Genomic DNA, 19,166 nt, shown 5'->3' on the forward strand with positions numbered 1-19,166 from the left:
TGAATTTCAAAATGAACTTTATTCACCATTGTGTTGCATTGCTAGCTGAAGACATACTGTTTATTGAGGGGACAGCTCTCACTTTTTTCACAAAGTGCGAGAAAGAAACCAGTTGCTCTTCTAGCCCTTGCTGCGTTCACTGACAATGTGGGACAAATAGAAAACTAATTTCACAACGTCTTCACATAAGTGATGCATAAAAAAATCTAGCTGGTTTATAATATAGTGTTTTAACATATAGTCTTCCTCTGTCTGACAAATACAATGTCAAAAATATATCAGATAGTCCTTTTTTTCCCTCTTTTGTTAAAAATATTTACAAAAAAAGTCAAATTGAAGTCAAATGGAGGAGAGTGAAAGTCTCAAGTGAGGATGTGGGAACAGACAGCTGCAAGGACATGATGTAAACAACCAGAGAGAGAGAGAGAGAGAGAGAGAGAGAGAGTGTGTGACAGAGATGAAAAACCAAATGGCTCAACATAGCTTGATATAGTGACAGATAATACTGTGTTTTACATTGGTACAGATGCATTTGTCTGTACATGCCTTTTTTTGAATGGCATGAAAAATAAGACTTTCATATCTCATCTTTTAAGATCTCAAAAATCCCTGGTCTGAGCCAAAGTTCGGACTAGAAATAAAGATGAACCATGTATAGCATTAATTTGAAATGCACCTGAGACAGTCAGTCCATCACAGTTAACTATTTCTTTTATCCTATGGTAATGCTAATCAGTCTAAAAGTGTGGTTGTGTGCCGACTTTCGTTTGGCTGTTAGTCAGTCCTCATAAAAACTGTATCAATAAGTCATAATAACACAATGTCAACAATCCCTTTTGTCACTGCCACCAGTTTAATGACTGTGAAAATTCACTTGTTTTGATATTAGTTTGACAAAATCATTTTAAAGGCGCCTTTTTTTTGCCAACCTGTTTTTACTGCTACTCTTGCTTCAGTGATGACGACGTCTTCTCCACTGTGACGTCACTGTTTTGTGTGGTTACAGGTGCAGGAGCAAAGACCTGAAACTTTCAACCAGAGAAGGCATTAAAACACAACCTGGTGTTAACTCTTTAGGCGCCGCAGTTATTTTTAGAAAATATTCAATTTTGACATCAAGAATTCTAAAGCCTGTAGCTTGGAAGCGGTTAGAGATAAAGGCATACTGTAAATGAGAAAAATACTGAATATGACCCAAAGCTTATGATGGGAGTAAATTTACTCATCTAATACTCATCACTGAGCAGATGTCTAGACATTTTGCGTGCTTTCTCTGTAATTTCTCTGTATCACTGACTATGAGCGCATGATGAGGGCATCTTTCAAACTCGATTTCCTCGTACACTTTGTATAGGCACGTGCCCTGAGATGGTGTTAGGATTGAAGCAGCACATGTCCGCAATCTAGCGGTGGAAAGTGGTTATAAGATTTGGCACTCTATCTGGAGCTATGGTCTGTTACTTTCAGTTTCGATGCTTGTTGCAGTTTTGCGAATATGGCGCTTGAAGGGTTAAGTTACTCAAGGTCAGCCTACTGACTCTTTCACAAACTTTTGATCACATCTAACAGTGAACCAATGATGGAGTTGAAAGCTGTGGAAAAAAAGCTACCTCTGCACCATGAGCTAAGACTATTTTGATAACAGCTTTTATGTGGATTATGGATTCAGCTGTATCCTTCACCCTGTTTTCCCATCATAGATGATCAATTCCAAGAACCATGTCTGTTTTCTACTACGATATACAACAGCCCTCTCTTTTTAAACAAAGAGAGATTAAAGGAATGGTGAAGGCAGCATCATTGGAGACTGAGAGAGGAATGACTTTATCAGATTTTTTCAAATTTTGTAAATCATTGTTTGACATGATCGATAACGATGGGAAAATGGACTTAAGGTAGGAAATTTGTGAGCGTGTTTTAACATAAAACACACCTTTATGGAACTGAAACCTTGAACATAAGGTCAGAACCAGCTCAGGCTTCTATCAGGTGAAGCAGTGTCAATCTCAGGGTTTTATGTATATATATATATATCCAGGCGGGTAAAAACCACATTCCCCCCTTGGCCATGATGTGAATTTCACGCAGCCAGCCAGGAAAAGACAGGCACGATGTCCAAACTGTGGCCGAGGTACGACCACACCATCCTATCACACGTACAGTACACACTCACGCACAAACACACACTGTCCAGAAGCAATGCTGAATGAAGCTGGGTTTCCAAGTGAAGCAGACAGATGAGTCCCTTTCTGTTCAGAGTTCAGAGTTGAGAGTCAGAGTTTGTTGGGAGCCTTCTGGGCCTCAGTACTCCACAGTCACTGCTTTGGTCTTGAGGTATTCCATGAGAGCGTCCTCCCCTGTGGACGAGCACAAACCCGCGTTAGTCAAATAATAATGCTCAAAGCGTGTCGCATCGCTGAACCTGTCTTCAAATCATTTCACAGAGTGGTGTCTCAACTCACCGAGGTCTTTGCCGAACCCAGACTGCTTGAAGCCTCCAAAAGGCGAAGCCACGTCGGTCTTGTTGTAGGTGTTGACAAATACCGTTCCGGCCTCCAGTCGCTCGCTCACATACATGGCCTTGTTGATGTCGCGGGTGAACACACCGGAAGCCAGGCCGTACTCGGTGTCGTTGGCTCTCTGCAGCACGCCGTCCACATCGCTGCGGTTTGGATGAAGACAGAGAATACTGGTTAGTGGCTCAGACTGTCAGACTGTACAACAGCCCTGCAGCAAGTTCAGTTTCAGTCAAACACATCGATCAGCCACAACATTAAACCACTGACAGGTGAAGTGGAATAACATGAATCTCTTTACAATACAAAGTTCTGCTGGGGAAACTTGGGGCCCCACATTCATCTGGATGTTACTTTGATACATGTCACCCAGTTTAACATTGCTGTAAACCAAGGACACCCCCCATGGCAAATGGGGACTAAATAATATTTAAAAAATAGACCTAATAATAAATAATTAAATAACCTAAAAGCCCAAGATGCATTTTTCATGACTCACCCATCTTTGAATTTGGACACCACCATAACTGGGCCAAAGGACTCCTCTTTGGCGATGAACATGTGATCCTCCACATCAGTGAACACAGTGGGCTCCATGAAGAAACCTGAGGGAAAATGACCATACAGATGTTTAGCTAATGCTAAAGCTTCTACAGAATGCAGTAGACTGAAGAGAGGCCAAAGCAGCTCCTCTATGTCAAATACTAAAGTAAAACATTGTCAATCCACAGGAGGAATGAATGCAAATGAATCAGGTGTAATTTGGATACAGACACAGAAGTGCTCAGTACTAACAGGTCTGGATTTCAGTGCAAAATCCCTGAAGTTACCACTGGTAATAAATAGAAATAATTTTGGGTTACTACCTTAAATTATTGGTGAATTGGGCTTTCTGCTACTGTCTGTGTTAACTGTCCTTTGTTAAGATACACTGTGTAGTTTGGGGGGAGTGAAAAAGCTGTAGGGTGTATTTTCATCACTGCAGAACACAGCCTCCCCAGAGGAACAGTAAGCTGGGTGCTAAGGCAGGAGGGCACAGAAAACACCACTTCACTGTCGTAGTTTAACAGATTGTGGCCATAAAAATTATTACTACTGCTACTTTTTCCATCGCTACCCAAGCTCATTTTAGAATTGATTTAGTGCTAACTATCTTTCTAACTCTCCTATGTCTCATATCATTCTAAAATTAACATGTTATTTTTGGATGTTAAAACCAGACACCAAAAAAAAAAACCTTCAAATACATCAAATTAATCACGCACCCTCCTATTCAATCAATCAGTTCTCACATTCTCTAACATTCTGTAACTTGAACATCAAGGATGTTCTTCTCTATCCCTGCCACCCGTGTTGTGTGTGTAAATCTGAGAATGACTCCCAGAGGCTCGGTGTGTTTGTTCTAACCTGGCCTGTCCACCTGTCTGCCTCCGTACACCAGCGTGGCCCCCTCCTTCACTCCGACCTCGCAGTACTCCAGCAGCTTGTCCAGGTGGGCTTTGTGGTTCTGAGGGCCGTGGTCTGTGGAGCGATCCAGAGGGTCTCCGATCTTCATCTTCTTGATCTCCTCCACCTTAGAGCAACAGGGTGGAGAAATAGCTGTTAATGTTTCTTCAGCTTAAACTGACACTATTAAATTGCATTATGGGAAGTGTAGTATTCAGTGTTTTTGGAGCTTGAGAGTAAAAGTCGCTGCAGTATTATATGGAACTACCCTCAACTGTATGTGCTCCATTATTCCTAGGGGTGGTAGGGTGGTGTCTCACTCACCACTCGGCTGATGTACTCATCATGTATCGACTCCTCCACAAACAGACGTCCAGCAGCAATGCAGTTCTCACCTTTGTTGAAATACACCGAGCTCATACCCTGTGGAGCAGCAGACACACACACACACACACATACACACACACACACACACACAGTTTGTGCCAGTCCAGAGCTCACTGATAGACTCACTGAAATACACTGTACATGTATTGGTGTCCTTGAGGATATCCATGAACCTACGTTGCATACCTGACACTGCAACTCAATCTCATTAGAATCTAATGTTGGACTTAAAGAGCAGGAAATAAAGGGAGGGTTTATGTTATAGTTATATATGGATGCTGCACATGGCACATGCCCCAGTAAAAGGGGTCTGGCGATGCTCATGGTGGTGATCTTAGTGACTGGGAACCTGTTGTCAGAGAATAACCTCATGACTCACTTAACTAATCTAAATCGTCTGGATTGTCTTTGTCTGGAGGCAATCACAGCTGACACTGGGTCAGATTCAGAGTACGCCCTGGACAGGTTGCCAGTCTATCACAGTTCAAAATGCTTGTTAAAGATGTTAAACGTAACATTTTCTTCTTTTGTCTGTAAAATGAAGGCACATATGTATTTTTGATGGCCCTGCACTGATCTGTGCATGCATCAGTGTGGTTAAGACTGAATCCCCTAGTACTAAAACATATATTTGTTAAGGAATGTCTGACCATGACAAAGCTTTCAGTCACCAGTAAGGACACTAAGGGCTGCAACAAACAATTATTTTCATGTCGATTATTTTCGTGATTAAATAAGTAATTTGTAAAATCTTGAGAAAAACAGTAAATCCTTACATTTGAGAAGCTGTAACAATAAAATGTTTGGCTCACACATTTTCCGTCAATACTACAACAATACTCCAGCGTGCTCCCTCCAGCCCTTCCCCTCTCCCTGTGTCTGTGCGAGCTGAGCTCTCTCACCATGCGAACAGCCTTGTCCATGTCACAGTCACTGAATATGATGAGAGGCGACTTCCCTCCCAGCTCCAGAGAAACCTTCTTCAGGTTACTGAGCGCACAGCTGCAACAGGAAGTCGCAGACAAACAGCGTTAAGTATCCAGTTATCTGACAGTCGTCTATGAGCGGTGAGTTTTCCTGGGTCATACCTCTTCATGATCTGTTTGCCAATAGGTGTGGAGCCGGTGAAGCCCAGCTTGCGGATGTCTGGGTGGTCAGAGAGACGCTGTCCCACCATGCCACCTGGAGGAGAGTGTATGGGACTGATTAGGAAGGTTTTTAAAGACACCTCACAAACATATAGTTTCATTAAGAAGCAATTTCCCAAATGAGGGTGGGGGGGTTCACCAGCAGATTCACATACATGTGGTGAGTATTTGTGAGCATTCATGGTACAGTGTGGTTCACTGAGGTCAGTGGATGGACATCAATAGGGCTCTACGGCACAGAGGAATAAAATACTGTAGCATGCTGGGGAGGGGCCAGGAGAGCGTAGTTCCCAGCATGCTTTGCAGGTCAGCGCTACAACAATAAGTAACTGTAAAAAGGTGAAGAAATCTGTTAAAATTAACATGTTAAAAAATGTTAATCCCCTGTTCTGTTTTAGTTAGGCATTTATGTTTCCTTTGTGTTGTGTTAGCGTGGCTTTTGGTTTAGTTAGAGCATGTTGCACCTTTACTGAGGGTAGTGAGAAGTGTTAGTGTGTACATGTATTTGTGCTAAGTTCAAATAAAAAACACCCTCTATTCACTCTGCTACCTCTTCGCCTGCTTTAACCCAAGCTTATATATATATACTTTATTACATATATCAGACTGTAGACACATACACAATCACACAGTAGTTGTCAGTAGAAGACATCTGCTGTTATTTTTGGTCTTTTCAAGGGATTTGCTGGAAAAAAAAGAGGAATATAACCAGATTTATCTTTAATAATGTGGATTTTAAAGACTTTCCAGACCTGTATCTGCTTCAGTGTCTGTTTTTTCACGCAGAGTTTAATCTCTGTGGGATTGACTGACTGATGATGAGGGATGGGTGAGTTACAATTACAATACCAACACTGATACTGATCATTGCTTAAATTTGACTGTTATTTTTCAAAATAACGGTAACAAAGAAGATAATCACACTTAATATAAAACTCAATAATACATACTTTTAATCAAATGTATTATAAAAGCAAATAAGATTATAATTAAATAAACTTGTTTTTGCTGGTAAATAGAATGTGTGTGTGTGTGTGTGTGTGTGTGTGTGTGTGTGTGTTGGACAGAGGGTAGTGCAGGAGATTTGGAGGTGTGGGCATCCTCTTGTTGTTGTTAAACCTTCTTATGACTTTCAGTGTGTGCTGTCCAGGAGTTACTCGTGTCGCTGCCCCTCGCTGTATTCTAATCTACAGGTGAAGTTGCTCCAAATCGCGCTGCGTTTCCTCTCTACAGTTCACCACCTCTCATGCCTGATGCAAAAGTGTGAAAGCGGCTGTAACACTCGGGTCTCACAGTCATGTGACACAGGCTGTTTTCAGCACACACACTATATGAAAGCACTGAAAACTTTTGGTAGTGATGCAGCCACTTATGTTTTTATATCTAATTTTACTATTGATATTTTTCATATAGGAATCGATGAGTAGCTTGTGAATATCAAAGCATCGATCCTACAGCACTTTTTTTATTAACAAGCATAAAAGTTGGGAATCACTGGCTTTGAGTAACTGAGTCTGATTTTCTTTCGACTGTTGTTGTATTTACTTCTTGTGATTTCTAATGTTTCCTTGATCTCATGACATTACGAGCAAAATAGCTGTTATGGTAAGAGACTTTGTTTTTTTATAATATGTAGATACTGGATTTGTGTTTATTACCTGAGCCTGGCAAAATGTTGATGACTCCTTTTGGAATGCCAGCTTTCACCGACAGCTCAGCAAACTTCAGCGCTGTCAGCGGAGTGACCTGTAAACATTAGAAAAAGATATAAAACACTCAAACTAGGCTGGTTCAGGATCTGTTTGACAGGATGGAATTAAAGGAGACACAGGATGACGAGGGAAGCTGCATCATTTAATCCTTTCATGGCGACGCTATCTGGTGTTAAGATGTTTCATGTCTATGTGAGGCCTGCATTGTGCGGTGCGTGTGCTGCGTGTGTGTATATATGGTGCACTCACCTGCGCAGGTTTAAGCACAAGTGTATTTCCAGCCGCGAGGCAGGCGGCACTCTTCCACGCCAACATCATGAGAGGGTAGTTCCAGGGGATGACAATGGCACACACACTGCCACAGACAAAACACACTCAGCTCTATACTCAGTAACACACACAACTTACTGGATGTAAATGCATGGCATCAAAACATGGGTTTACCCCAGAGGCTCCTTCTTAGTGAAGGTCAGATTGCGGTTGGGCCTGGCCTGGTTGATGGGGATCGTCTTGCCCTGCAACCAACAACAGAGTGTGCACACAGTATTAAAATCATTGATGATTACAATACACACAAATTGTTCTTTATAAAGCTACAGTTCGTGTGCCGGCTCATTAACCTACCTGGATCTTGTCACACCATCCAGCGAAGTAGCGGAATGTCTGGATGGACATGCCTACGTGGGTCTTGAGGGCCAACGTGTACACCGCCCCTGAATCGATGGACTCAATGGTGGCCAACTCCTCTTGGTGTTCCTCCATCAGGTCTGCAAGCCTTGAGGGACAAGGTCAGAGGAGAAGTAGCTTTGGTTCGTGTACCTGTCTCTTTCTCTTCACGCAATATCTCTGCCTCACAGTCGATCACCTTGGTGATCATGTAACCCCACTTCAGTCCTCTTGGTGGAGTTACTCACCTATAAAGCAGACTTCCTCTGTCTCTAGGGTTCATTCTGCCCCAGGGGCCAATCTCATAAGCTTCCTTAGCAGCTGCCACCGCCCGGTCCACGTCCCCCACTGAGGCGTAGGACACTTTACAGATCACCTGGGTGAAGAACGAGATGGTCACACACACACACACGTCTATATGTACATCAAACTACTCTTCACATGTGTGTATGCACGGCTTCTATGTGATTAAGTTAAAATCACTCACAGATCCATCAGTAGGATTGATGGTATCGTAGCTCTTGCCATTTTCTGCATCCTCAAACTTGCCGTTGATAAAGCACTGGTATGGCATTTTCACTGTCATGTTGTTCACTTCTTTGGTCGCCTGGGTATGACACAGAATGTCATTTTTAATATAATATGGTCACTTACTTAGGACTAAATGAGGGTGAATTTGCAGGCTCAGACTCACATAGTCGACGACCAGCTCCTCCTCCTGGTCCTCTCCTCTCAGCTTGCGGACGAACATCTGGATGAAATCCTGGAAGGTGGTGGCCATGTACACGTCCTCATTCTGTAGCTGCACACCGGCACATTTCTGTTTCACCTCCTCCACCAGCCTGGACACAAACAAACCAACACTTCACCACTGCTTCTTACATAACAGCACCTACACAGTAGTTTCTCTAGGATCATCATGTTGTGGGACTCATCAATCACGTAAGCTTTGATATATGTGACCACTTGTGGCATTATTCATGTATAAAATCCCTTCTTCTAATCTTATTGTTTTTTGTTATTGGAATTATGTTGTTGTGTGCTGTCAGCTCAACAGTCATACGGCACCAGACGTTAATGTGTGGTTATCACAGACACTGGTGAAAACTAGGTCTCACACTTGGTTGCAATAATTTCATTTACAAGGTCCTTCCAACTTCATACAATAAAAAAAAAACAGCTTTTAGAATAGTTATACAAAGGATGTGTTATTGCCATTTGGCTGAATTTCAAAAGATGGATATCTACTAACTGCACAGAACATCTGTCCAGACAATGATATCTGCTCACATACAGTGAGAAATCCTCTTGCTATTTTACCAAACAAAAAAACACTAATTATCAAGCACTATTTTATCTTAGACAGCATGATTACAAATAAATGGGAATCGATTAAAACTGTGTCAAAAATGCATATGTAAAATCTGACTTCAGCTCAGTGATTTGGGATTTGCTTGACCTAATACTTGAAACCACTGATTTCAGACTTGCATTCAAATATATGATGTGTGCAATGAGGACCTGCCATCTGTGGTCTAAAATAACAGATGAATCATTTGTGTCTGCCTCCCTCACCTCACCACATCCATGGAGGCAGCTCCGGACTTGAAGAAGTCTGTGGTGTCCTCAATGGCTGGGACGTTGCTGAGGATGCCCTTCCAGATGCTCTGTTATTATTTTTTTTAAAAGAACACATTGAGCATTAAACTACACTGAAAGCCAAATATCAGATTAAAAAGCTAATACAGTGGTTTACTTGCCCTGATCTCCTCCGCCATCTTCTTCTCATCATCAGTCAGGTCCAAGCTGGTGCTTTCTCCAGAGGAGAAGTACTTAGAGGCAGGGATCATCTTCCCATCTTCAAACTGCAGGTTCTTCACCAGGAGCTGTGACGGGTGAAGAATGCAGAACGGATAAAGTACAGTGACAGGACAAGAAGAGACGGGCAACTCCCACTGTATTTGCATTAAGCCCCAGTTATGTTTGACTAACAGAGCAGCATTGAAACCTTCAGTAAAGCCAGCAGAGGCATTGCCACACTGGTCCAGCTTTGGTCTTGTTTGCACTGAATATTTGTTTAGTAGTACAACAAACCACAGATACACTCACTGCTTTCCCATCAGCTCCATACAGGACGAGCCCATTCTTGGTGACCAGGCCAGGCTGGGATGCCCCATCGATCTCCAGGGGCTGACCAGCTGGTACCTGCCCCGCTAACATGGATGATCCGTACAGGGTCACAGACTGAGGAAGAACACATTAGCATCAGATATTATGTATAAATGCATTTAGACCTCTTTCTCTACTTTCATTATTCTGCACTGTCAAATTTGAACAGGATGCCAAACTATCTATCACCTTAGATTTAAGACTTTTTAAGAGACTTACCACATCTATATATCTTTTAAAATGCCACTCATATGGAAAATAAAGTGATATTTTTTATTAATGAGAGTAGGAAATTACCTACTGATAGCACACCAACAAACAGCAATGCACATTTAAGACACTGAAACTACAAACTTTTATTCAAGACTATTTTAAAATCTAAAAAAAAATGTCTGATGTTTTAAGAATGTTCCAGGACATGCTGACAATATGTTTAAGGTTCCTGAACAGCCTCAACCATCAGTCTGACCTCGCATAGACACCTAGTGTGTGCACTTCCAGTGCAGTTCCAGGAAACGCACCTGACCATCAATGACAGTCCAGGCACCAGGAACTTTGTCATGGCCACGGATCCAGTTGTGGATGGCCTCAGCTGGTTGGGCCAGGTTGACCTAGGGGGACAGAAAGAAGCCGGAGTCAACACACCGATTCATTTTAAGACCAGGTTAGCTAAAATTCTGAGAATGAGAGGGAAGTCCAACAGCTGGCTGCCACTAGCCGAGCGACACGTGGAGGAGGAAAAAAACGACGATGGAAAATAATCCTCTGCACTAAGAATAGCACTTATGGACTCACAGCCAGCAAAGTGGCTGCAAGTGACAAACCAGAGAGCAGCTACGATCAGCCCCACCTCGGTTTTCTCCTTGTAAGATAAACACCCCTCATTGGTTCGCTTGATACATTTTTGGCTCTGAGCAACATGCTGGGGGGACAGTAAATTTCCATGCTGTTAACTGAATGAAGGTGGTGTTGCACTGAACAGCTGTCCAACTGCTTGAGGTAGCAGAAAACTAGCTGTGTATTTCTCTATTTTTGGAACACATCCCTGTGTTTCACTCAGACAGTGACAGTGAATCACCCTCACTGACAGCCAAGAAGGTGGTTCAGAGCAGAATGGGCCGTCGTAAGCATGCTATCAAACTGAGAACAGGATTTCTAGTATAATACAATTACTGTATTAGTAACTGAAATAGCTACAGTATTACCATAAAACTACACTTTCTCAAGACAGGGTTAGCCAAAAATGACTGAAAACCACTGCATCTCTCAACAACATATGAGCACCAAAGCCTCCCTTGTCCTCTCCTTTCACCCAGACTCTCTGCTCTGGACCATCAATCGTCTCCTCACTCCAGATGTTTTGGATCCAGATCTTTTGTCCTTCAAGAGTCCCAGCCACCTCCTTGTCTCTTTCTGTTTTTAGACATGTGAGTGATGTGCTTGGGTTTGCCTGCCGTCCAGGTCTTCGTGGCAGGGCTGTGTGTCTCAGGTCTGTTTGGCTGCACCTAGACTTGACCTGACCTTGAGACCTTTACATCTGAATTTGGTTTGTACTTTAGTGGTGCATATTACCACACACGCCAAAAGCTTAAATGAATGAAATGGAGTCACAGCATAGTCATATGACATGATAAAGTATCTGTTTTGAAATGAGAGCTCTCACCTTGGCATTGGACTTCTTCTGAATGCCCTTCATAGCTGGCTCCTTCCTCTGTCTGTGGAACCCGAGGGGCCTTTCCATCAGCGATGAGCTGCACTGACTCCACCTGCGCCAGGTAGTGTGAGAGTGTGGCATTATGGGAAACAGTACGAACACATCTCTTCACTCCTCATTATTGGATTAATGAAACTGAAATATGTTCTTTATGGCTACATGCTGTCAGTAACTACAGTCCCAGTTCCAGGTGGTTACCATGGCTTTGATGCCCTCTGGGAAGAGGAAACGGTTGTAAAGTGTGTCCACAGTGTCGTTGGGCTCCACAGCACACTCCCTCTGCAGCAGGATCGGTCCGGTGTCCAGTCCGTCATCAGCCCAGAACACTGTGAAGCCAGCTTTCTTATCGCCATGGATCAGGGTCCTGGTGACACACACACACACACACATTCACACACAAAGATATAAATACTTGGAGCTGTGCCATAACATACTTATTTTTAGAACAGATAGCGGGTGTAAAGTAGACCATAAACTTGACCAAATGGAGCAGAATCAGATAAAGAAATGATAAGAGGACAGACTGTGGCAATCAACCTGTTGATAAGACTGTGAAGCAAACAAGCTGTCTGTTGTAGGTGCTGTATATTCCCTTGTAGGCAACTGAATATATGACACCTTTATGCCATTTTAGGGTACATTAGTTTGACTGGATTAATATAATACATAGCTGCATGTCACAATATTAATTTAACATATCTCTACTGTAATTACATAACTGTAACTGGACCAACAACCAAGGACAGACCCCTGTGGCAACCCATCTCTGATGATAAGATGGCTTGACTGAATACTTCAGCTACAACAGTTGAAAACAAACGGAAGCTCCTCATTTCAGAGAGATATTAAGGGTGGAGAGCAGAGACTACCAGTGGCAACTGATAAGAAAACCAGCTTGTTAAGAGGTCAAACAGAACCAGTTTAAACCTCCTGGCAGACAGACAGCAGCATATCTCCATCTGCTAACCTCTACCCTGACCTGGAAACACAGGTTACTGTGAACTATATAACTCACCTTTATCTTTAGTCTTGTAGTTATTGTGGATAAAAGGACAAAAAACAGGAAACCTTTGCTACAGGAGCTAGCTTATGTCAGTTGTGTTAAACAGCAGCCACTGTGGCCAAAGTGACAGTTAGACAATAATGGTAAATGATAAAATGTCATTGTCATGAGGTCAGCAGATTTATTCACTGATAAATAAAATAATATCTACCTGAAGCTTCCTGACATTAGACGACATTAGCTCTCACAGACTGCTGGTCATACCAAAACCAGACTTTTATTGTTTATGAATGAAACTTTTCATTTGTATGAAAAAGAAGAAAGAATGTGTTCTTTCCTCTCTCCAAAGGTTTTCTCTCACTTTTTTTTAATGCTCTCTAAATGTGAAGGTAAAAGTCTTTTACTTGGAAGGTTTCATGGCTTTTACCTTTTACCTTGATAGTTTGTTGCATGTTACTTTATTCCAATGTTATTTACATTTTTACACAACATGTACAGATGTGTGTGTGTGTGTATTACTATAAGTTGTAAACTGTACTAACAGACTAAGCATGTACCAACTCTCAATAATATAAATGGACAAATGAATACCTTCATGAAGGAGGAGTTACTGCAGGATTTAAGTATTACCACTGGCTTCTTAATACGTGTCTTTCTGCATATTGTCAGTGTTTTACCTGCTGTAGCATGCACTTTACTGTACTCTATACATTTTCAGGTACCTGAGGTCACATGGCCAAGCACACCAACCCACGATGCACAGTTTGCACAACTGTAATGACAGCAGATGCTACATAATAACAGTATAACCACGTTATCACATCCTAGCTATCAGTGAAACTTGTTTTTAACCCGTCATTGTGCTCGTCCCTCCCTCCCTCTCCCTCTCTCACCAGTTGATGGCTGAGGCTCCTCTGTGCAGGGGGAGGATGGAGGGGTGGTAGATGATGGAGCCGTGCTTGGGGTGGTCGATGATGTTCATGGGGATAAACTGGGAGCAAAAGGGCATGACGTTGAGCTCAGCACCCACCGCCTTGTAGGCATCCACCACCTCTGGGATGGGATTCCCCTTGACCCGCCACCGCGGGAACTTGAACACGGGCGTCCCGTCTTTCTCTGCCGCCACCGCTGAGAGAGAAAGAGAGAGTTTATCAACACAGGTTAGAAAGCAGAAATGAAGGTGATGACCTCTGACTCTCTGTGCCTCCTCTGTCACAGCAGTACTGGGTCATAAACTAAAATCCTCTTCACTTCAATCCTAGTGACCTATCTTAAAATATCTCATTATTGAAAATCCATTGAGGAATCATTTCCTTGTTAGGTACAAATGTTTTGGGGGCATGCAGGCACAGTAAAGGAAGTTGTGGTTAATGGTTGGTACCTTAACCCCAGATAACTTTAAACTTAAACACCTTTGGTCCTGTACTGCAATTTTTATACTTAACTTTTTTTTACTACTTCTGTTCTGTTACTCGCTGGCTGGCGTGCTGATACCAATATATCTGCAATAAGCTTGTATTAACTGACATATCAGCTCTACTTTAAAGGAATGTGGAAAAAGACAACTTGCAAACTTGCAATGCATTTCTGTTTGTTTATTCTGGATTTCTCTGCATGGCTGTGAATGAGGATCCTCCAAGTCATGCCAAGAACACATAACAGTTTCCACGTAGTCCATCCATGCTTACTGACTGTCTTCTCTTGCACTTTTCAACACTGTAGATTGTGAATGCAATATCACTTTTCCATTGTCCTTTACAAACACATAATAACATGTTGCCTCTGAAGGGTCATTTAGACCAGGAGTCACACGTGGCAGTCTCAGCCACTTCACCATGAGTCAGATAAGCTCCAGTCAGAACTGGGCCTAACTGCTGTACCTACACACACACAGCTGTGATAAGCTGTGACAAAACCTGGCACAGTGCAGCAGATGAACCAGCGGTCTCCAGATCAGTCACTACACGTAGCCTGCTATGCTGCAGTACGTCGCTAAGGTCACAGAACGCCAACAGTGGCCCCCACCAAACACGAAAACACAGGCCTACATACGTCTGTTAAACAAGATCAGGGAGAGAGTGTGAGGAGGTCCAGTGTCAATGTGTGTGTGTCTGAGAAATCAATCTTAGCTGAAGTGGACTCAGGCGCAGCAGGAGTGTGTTAGTGAATAGAAAGAGGAGTAGTTGAACACCGGGCTGCAGACAGAGGAAAGGAGGATGACATGCAGAGGTCGAGAGGCTGATAGCCGATGATGATGCTGCTTCCTGGAAAGATCGCATCACACCACAGTCCAAACTGCACACTTTTCACCTCAGAGCTGCATCTCTGGGCCGCACTGGGCCTCTCCCCGCAGAGCACAATGGAGCCACTATCCCACAGCTAACACAGAATAAAGGCCTTTCTTTGTCCAGGAGCACTGTCAAGTCAACACACATCTACCTCAGCCGTCGCACAGGCCTCTGATGACCCAGAGAGAGAGAGAGCACAGGATCATCAGAGGCCATCATATCCAAGACTTTCTGTTTTACTACTGTTTTCCAGAACCAATATAAAATGTTTATATGTTTATGTGTTTTCAATGTCCAGTTATAAGTAAACCAGGTAATAGGACCATTTGTGCAAGAGGAGAATTCTGTATTCTTTCATTTACAGTTGCAATGTTAACTAGGCCTACATTTGCACCACAGATTATTTAATCACCATGTGCCAACACGTATATTTACAAGGTTCAGAACTCAAAAGTCTCAAAAGGCCAGAGATGTATAGAATGTGTTTTTTTTTACAGTATTTCAGATGTGAAAATTGTTTTTCTAATGACACTCTTCCTGCTCTCAGATCATTGTTGCTGAGCTTTGGGGTCAATGGGATCAGAAAAAGGCTGACAGGCCTCAGACCCCAGACAGTTACTGAAACACATCTGAACTACATGTTTGGACTCAGTAGCTTCAGATGGCATTTTTAGGAAACACACAGAACCACCCCAACACCAACTCACAAGCAGTGTTAACTGTTCAAACAGTCTGGGTACTGACCTTAATTACTTTGCATAAATACAAGGGCTAGATCTGTTTTTTTCCATTTAAAGCTGCACTATTTGCAATATTCTTTAATTAACAACTGATCAAATGACTACACACAATGTTAAAGGGGTTGCTCATAGCAACAAATCAGTGTTTTGTTTAGCAACTACAGCTTTAGAAGCCAAAGTTGGCAGAAAAGACCTTCCTCTAAATAAAAAATTCTCAAGTTCTTGAAGTGATCAAGTGATCTGATCCAAGAAAAGGTAAACAAGACATCAAATCTGACCAGACATTCAAAGCTTGTTTGGTGCAAGACTTTTTTTAGATACTCAGTGTTATGAACCAAAACATAGCCGACGTTACAAGTCATTTACAGTGAGTAATACTTTGGTCATTTTTCTTGAAAAGGACACATTTTCTTTTTAGAGAAAGTCCAAGCTCTGAGTCATTATGCAATAATATTATCCCAAACACTGCTTACGAATAGCTCGTTCACTGGACAGAGTTCTGGTGTGGGGGTAAAACAACAATGGACTTAAGCTTAGTCGTGCATGAATCCAGACTGCAGATTGTTCTGCTGTTTTCTAAGCATGAGTAACTGTTGGCTGTGAGGTGTCCACATGATTCTATCAGAGAGCAAACGGCAGAAGGAGTACACTCCACACACAGAGGCCAAATAATCACTCCACAGTAACCTACCTGTACACAGTAACCCATCAGTAGTGAGAGCTAACATAAGGACCAGGAGGACAGTTAACTCACCAAGGGGGTCAGCCTTGCCGTCCTTGTCAGGGACAGTGAACACACCCACCACTCTGTGACCCTGCTTCCTCAGGTTGCTGTACACCTCCTGGCCAAACAGGCTCTGGCCAATTATAGCTAGTTTCAGCTTATTCTGGTAATAATGCTGTAACGAGAAGAAGCAACATGTTAGTTTCAACCACGGTCAGTGTGAATTCTTTAAATACTCATCTGCACTGAGACGACTACACATGTTGTCATACTGTGCACAGAGCAACACCATCTTGATGTCTTGACTGTTCACTGCTGTAGATGTTATGTAACCGGCTCATAGGAGAGGCAGTTCTGACAGCTAACAACTATAGGAGCCAGAGGGGCCCACAAAAGTCTTAAAGAGGCAGTTTGGCAGTTTTCTAATGCACTGACATAGAACTGAGGGACTTGATAAATTAAAAAAAATGGTCAGAGCTGAAGCAGCTCTGGCTGAGATGCTGACTTTTAGTCCCATTCATGAGTCAAGCTTCAAAAACACTGGATCCTACATTTCTCTGTAGCGTCTCACGGTCACTGGTAAATGGACATTTCTCTCAAACTTGATGTTTGTAATTCAGGGGGGTAATTCCATTAGCATATTGTGGCCTACAAGCCCAAGCATCACAGTGATGTCATCAGGGTTATTATTCAACTGCTTTTACACTTGACTCATAAATCCATTTTATTTGAAATCAGTCAAGTGAAACTATGCCAACGGCAGCATCCACCTCACTGTCTTATCGGTGGTTTGACGGTGAGACGTTGGCAGTCAGACAAGGCTGTATGGTTGATGTTGTGCAGCTACTCTCGTCGGCAAACAGCCTCATCTTTATTGGACAAGCTACTTCCACACGCTGCCTCGTGATTATCCAATTAGCATGGCTTTGCTTGCTAATGTCCTCCTCCATTTTTACTGGTTAGTTTGGTTGACTGATGGGTCAACAGGGCATGCAATAGGCCAAGCTCATGGTTCACCCTCTGCTGAATCACAAGGCAAACTATTTAAAATGCCTTGATGCACTAAAGTCTGTATGTTTTTAATTCAAACAGGTAATTACACTTACATTACAACAAATTTTTTTTTTTTTCCCACATTCAAACAATTATCTTAATAAAAAGTAAGAGCCCTAACTCCCACAAATTCATTGACGACAGACCTTCATTCAGAACCTTAAGTGAGACTTGGGCAGCAACAATTATTCTGATTATAGATTGAGACTTTTACACATTAAATGATCTTTTGTTTGCTCTACAAAATACATACATGTGTATGTTTTTAATCTAAACAGTCCAAAACTTGAAGTTATTCAATCTTTATGTATTTTACAGATTGAAAACAGAGGGAAGCAGCCAGCCTTTACTTTAAAAAAAAAAGAGTGAACTGACTAATGAATTAACAGTGGTTGGTGATTATCAAGTAACTGATTCATGGGTCTTTTTTTTTTTTTACATTTTTCATTTTGCTCATAAGTTTCTTTGCGCTTCTTACACCTATGCACATGACAGTGTATGAGGGTGGAGTGAACAGGGGTGGGACTGAGGGGGGCCCAGCGGTGAGTAAATCTTTGCCATTGGTCAGAGGCTGACAGGGAGACCAGCCCTCCTCTACACTGTGACAAGTTCAAGTGCAGCTGACTGCTGCAGCACATGTGTAATGGAGGGAAGTTTCAGGTTTCCCATGTTCACATGAGTGGTCCTGTCAAGCGCACGAGGCGCATTTTGCAATGCACTTCATGACGCATTCAAAGACATTCATTCACTGTAATGTAGCTCTTACAAGGGGAGTGACATTGCATCTAGCTGCAAAACAGCCCCAATGAATGACAAGAGGCTGAGCACATAGCTCCTATGTTGCTGGCTCGTTCGGGGGGTCGCTGCAGAATCCTCACTAAGCCGCTACAGTGCGGAGCTCCTATGCTGATGCAACTGCTCCAGAGCTTGTACAGTAAAGGCCGGTACAGTCAGAGCACAGGGGGAGAGGGAGAGGGAGAGGAGGAGGCGGGGGAACTAACGTGGCAAACTGGCACTGTGCTCCATCATGTACTGGTTCTGCCTGAAAATTCAGCACCACTGATTCATGAAGACCTGCAAATGAACTACTGACCATAGCTCAGCCCCCCCACCTCCTGTCACCACGACCTGTATTAACCAGTATGATTTTTTTTCCCCCTATCAGTGCAACAGAAGCATTACAGACACTATCCATTCTCTGCAAATGCAACGTTACTCACGGACGAGGTGGAGAATCTCCGTAAGACTTGACTCGCCGTCCACAACATAATGGCGGTGTTTATGTATAAAAAATATATTCAAAACAAAAAAAAAAATAAATCGATCCAAATGCTCCAGAATTTATCGGTGCTGCTGGTCACACACACCTGTCTGTGTGTGAGTGTGAGTGTGTATGTGTGTGTGTGAGACTGAGAGTTGGAGGCAGGGGATGTGGTCTGTGCTCCCCACAGCCAGCTTATACTCGACAGCAGCAGACAGGTGACGTGCTTGGTCGGCGCAGTACGTGCGCGCTCACGCGGTGCCTGGTGCCTCCCATCGATGGCGCGGCCACGCGTGGGAATTGACACAGTCTCAAGGCTACTCTGGAAATTTAAACAGA

The 19,166-nt window shown here is 42.8% G+C and overlaps 1 protein-coding gene across 1 annotated transcript; it reads right to left on the bottom strand.

Moving 5' to 3' along the window:
* Nucleotides 1-19,031, bottom strand: aldh1l2 (aldehyde dehydrogenase 1 family, member L2). Its single transcript, XM_018697164.2, is given in 24 exon segments — nucleotides 1-2,357; nucleotides 2,463-2,662; nucleotides 3,016-3,121; nucleotides 3,924-4,089; nucleotides 4,287-4,385; nucleotides 5,252-5,351; nucleotides 5,438-5,531; nucleotides 7,156-7,243; nucleotides 7,459-7,564; nucleotides 7,654-7,724; nucleotides 7,834-7,984; nucleotides 8,124-8,251; nucleotides 8,363-8,482; nucleotides 8,570-8,717; nucleotides 9,451-9,542; nucleotides 9,636-9,761; nucleotides 9,985-10,119; nucleotides 10,566-10,655; nucleotides 11,708-11,734; nucleotides 11,736-11,810; nucleotides 11,957-12,122; nucleotides 13,655-13,889; nucleotides 16,544-16,688; nucleotides 18,787-19,031. Coding segments are annotated over 24 exon segments (2,772 nt in total). The 5' UTR covers nucleotides 18,835-19,031; the 3' UTR covers nucleotides 1-2,301.
* Between the last annotated feature and the right edge of the window lie 135 nt (nucleotides 19,032-19,166).

The sequence above is a fragment of the Lates calcarifer genome, linkage group LG18 (genome assembly GCF_001640805.2).
Source record: "Lates calcarifer isolate ASB-BC8 linkage group LG18, TLL_Latcal_v3, whole genome shotgun sequence".
NCBI lineage: Eukaryota > Metazoa > Chordata > Actinopteri > Centropomidae > Lates > Lates calcarifer.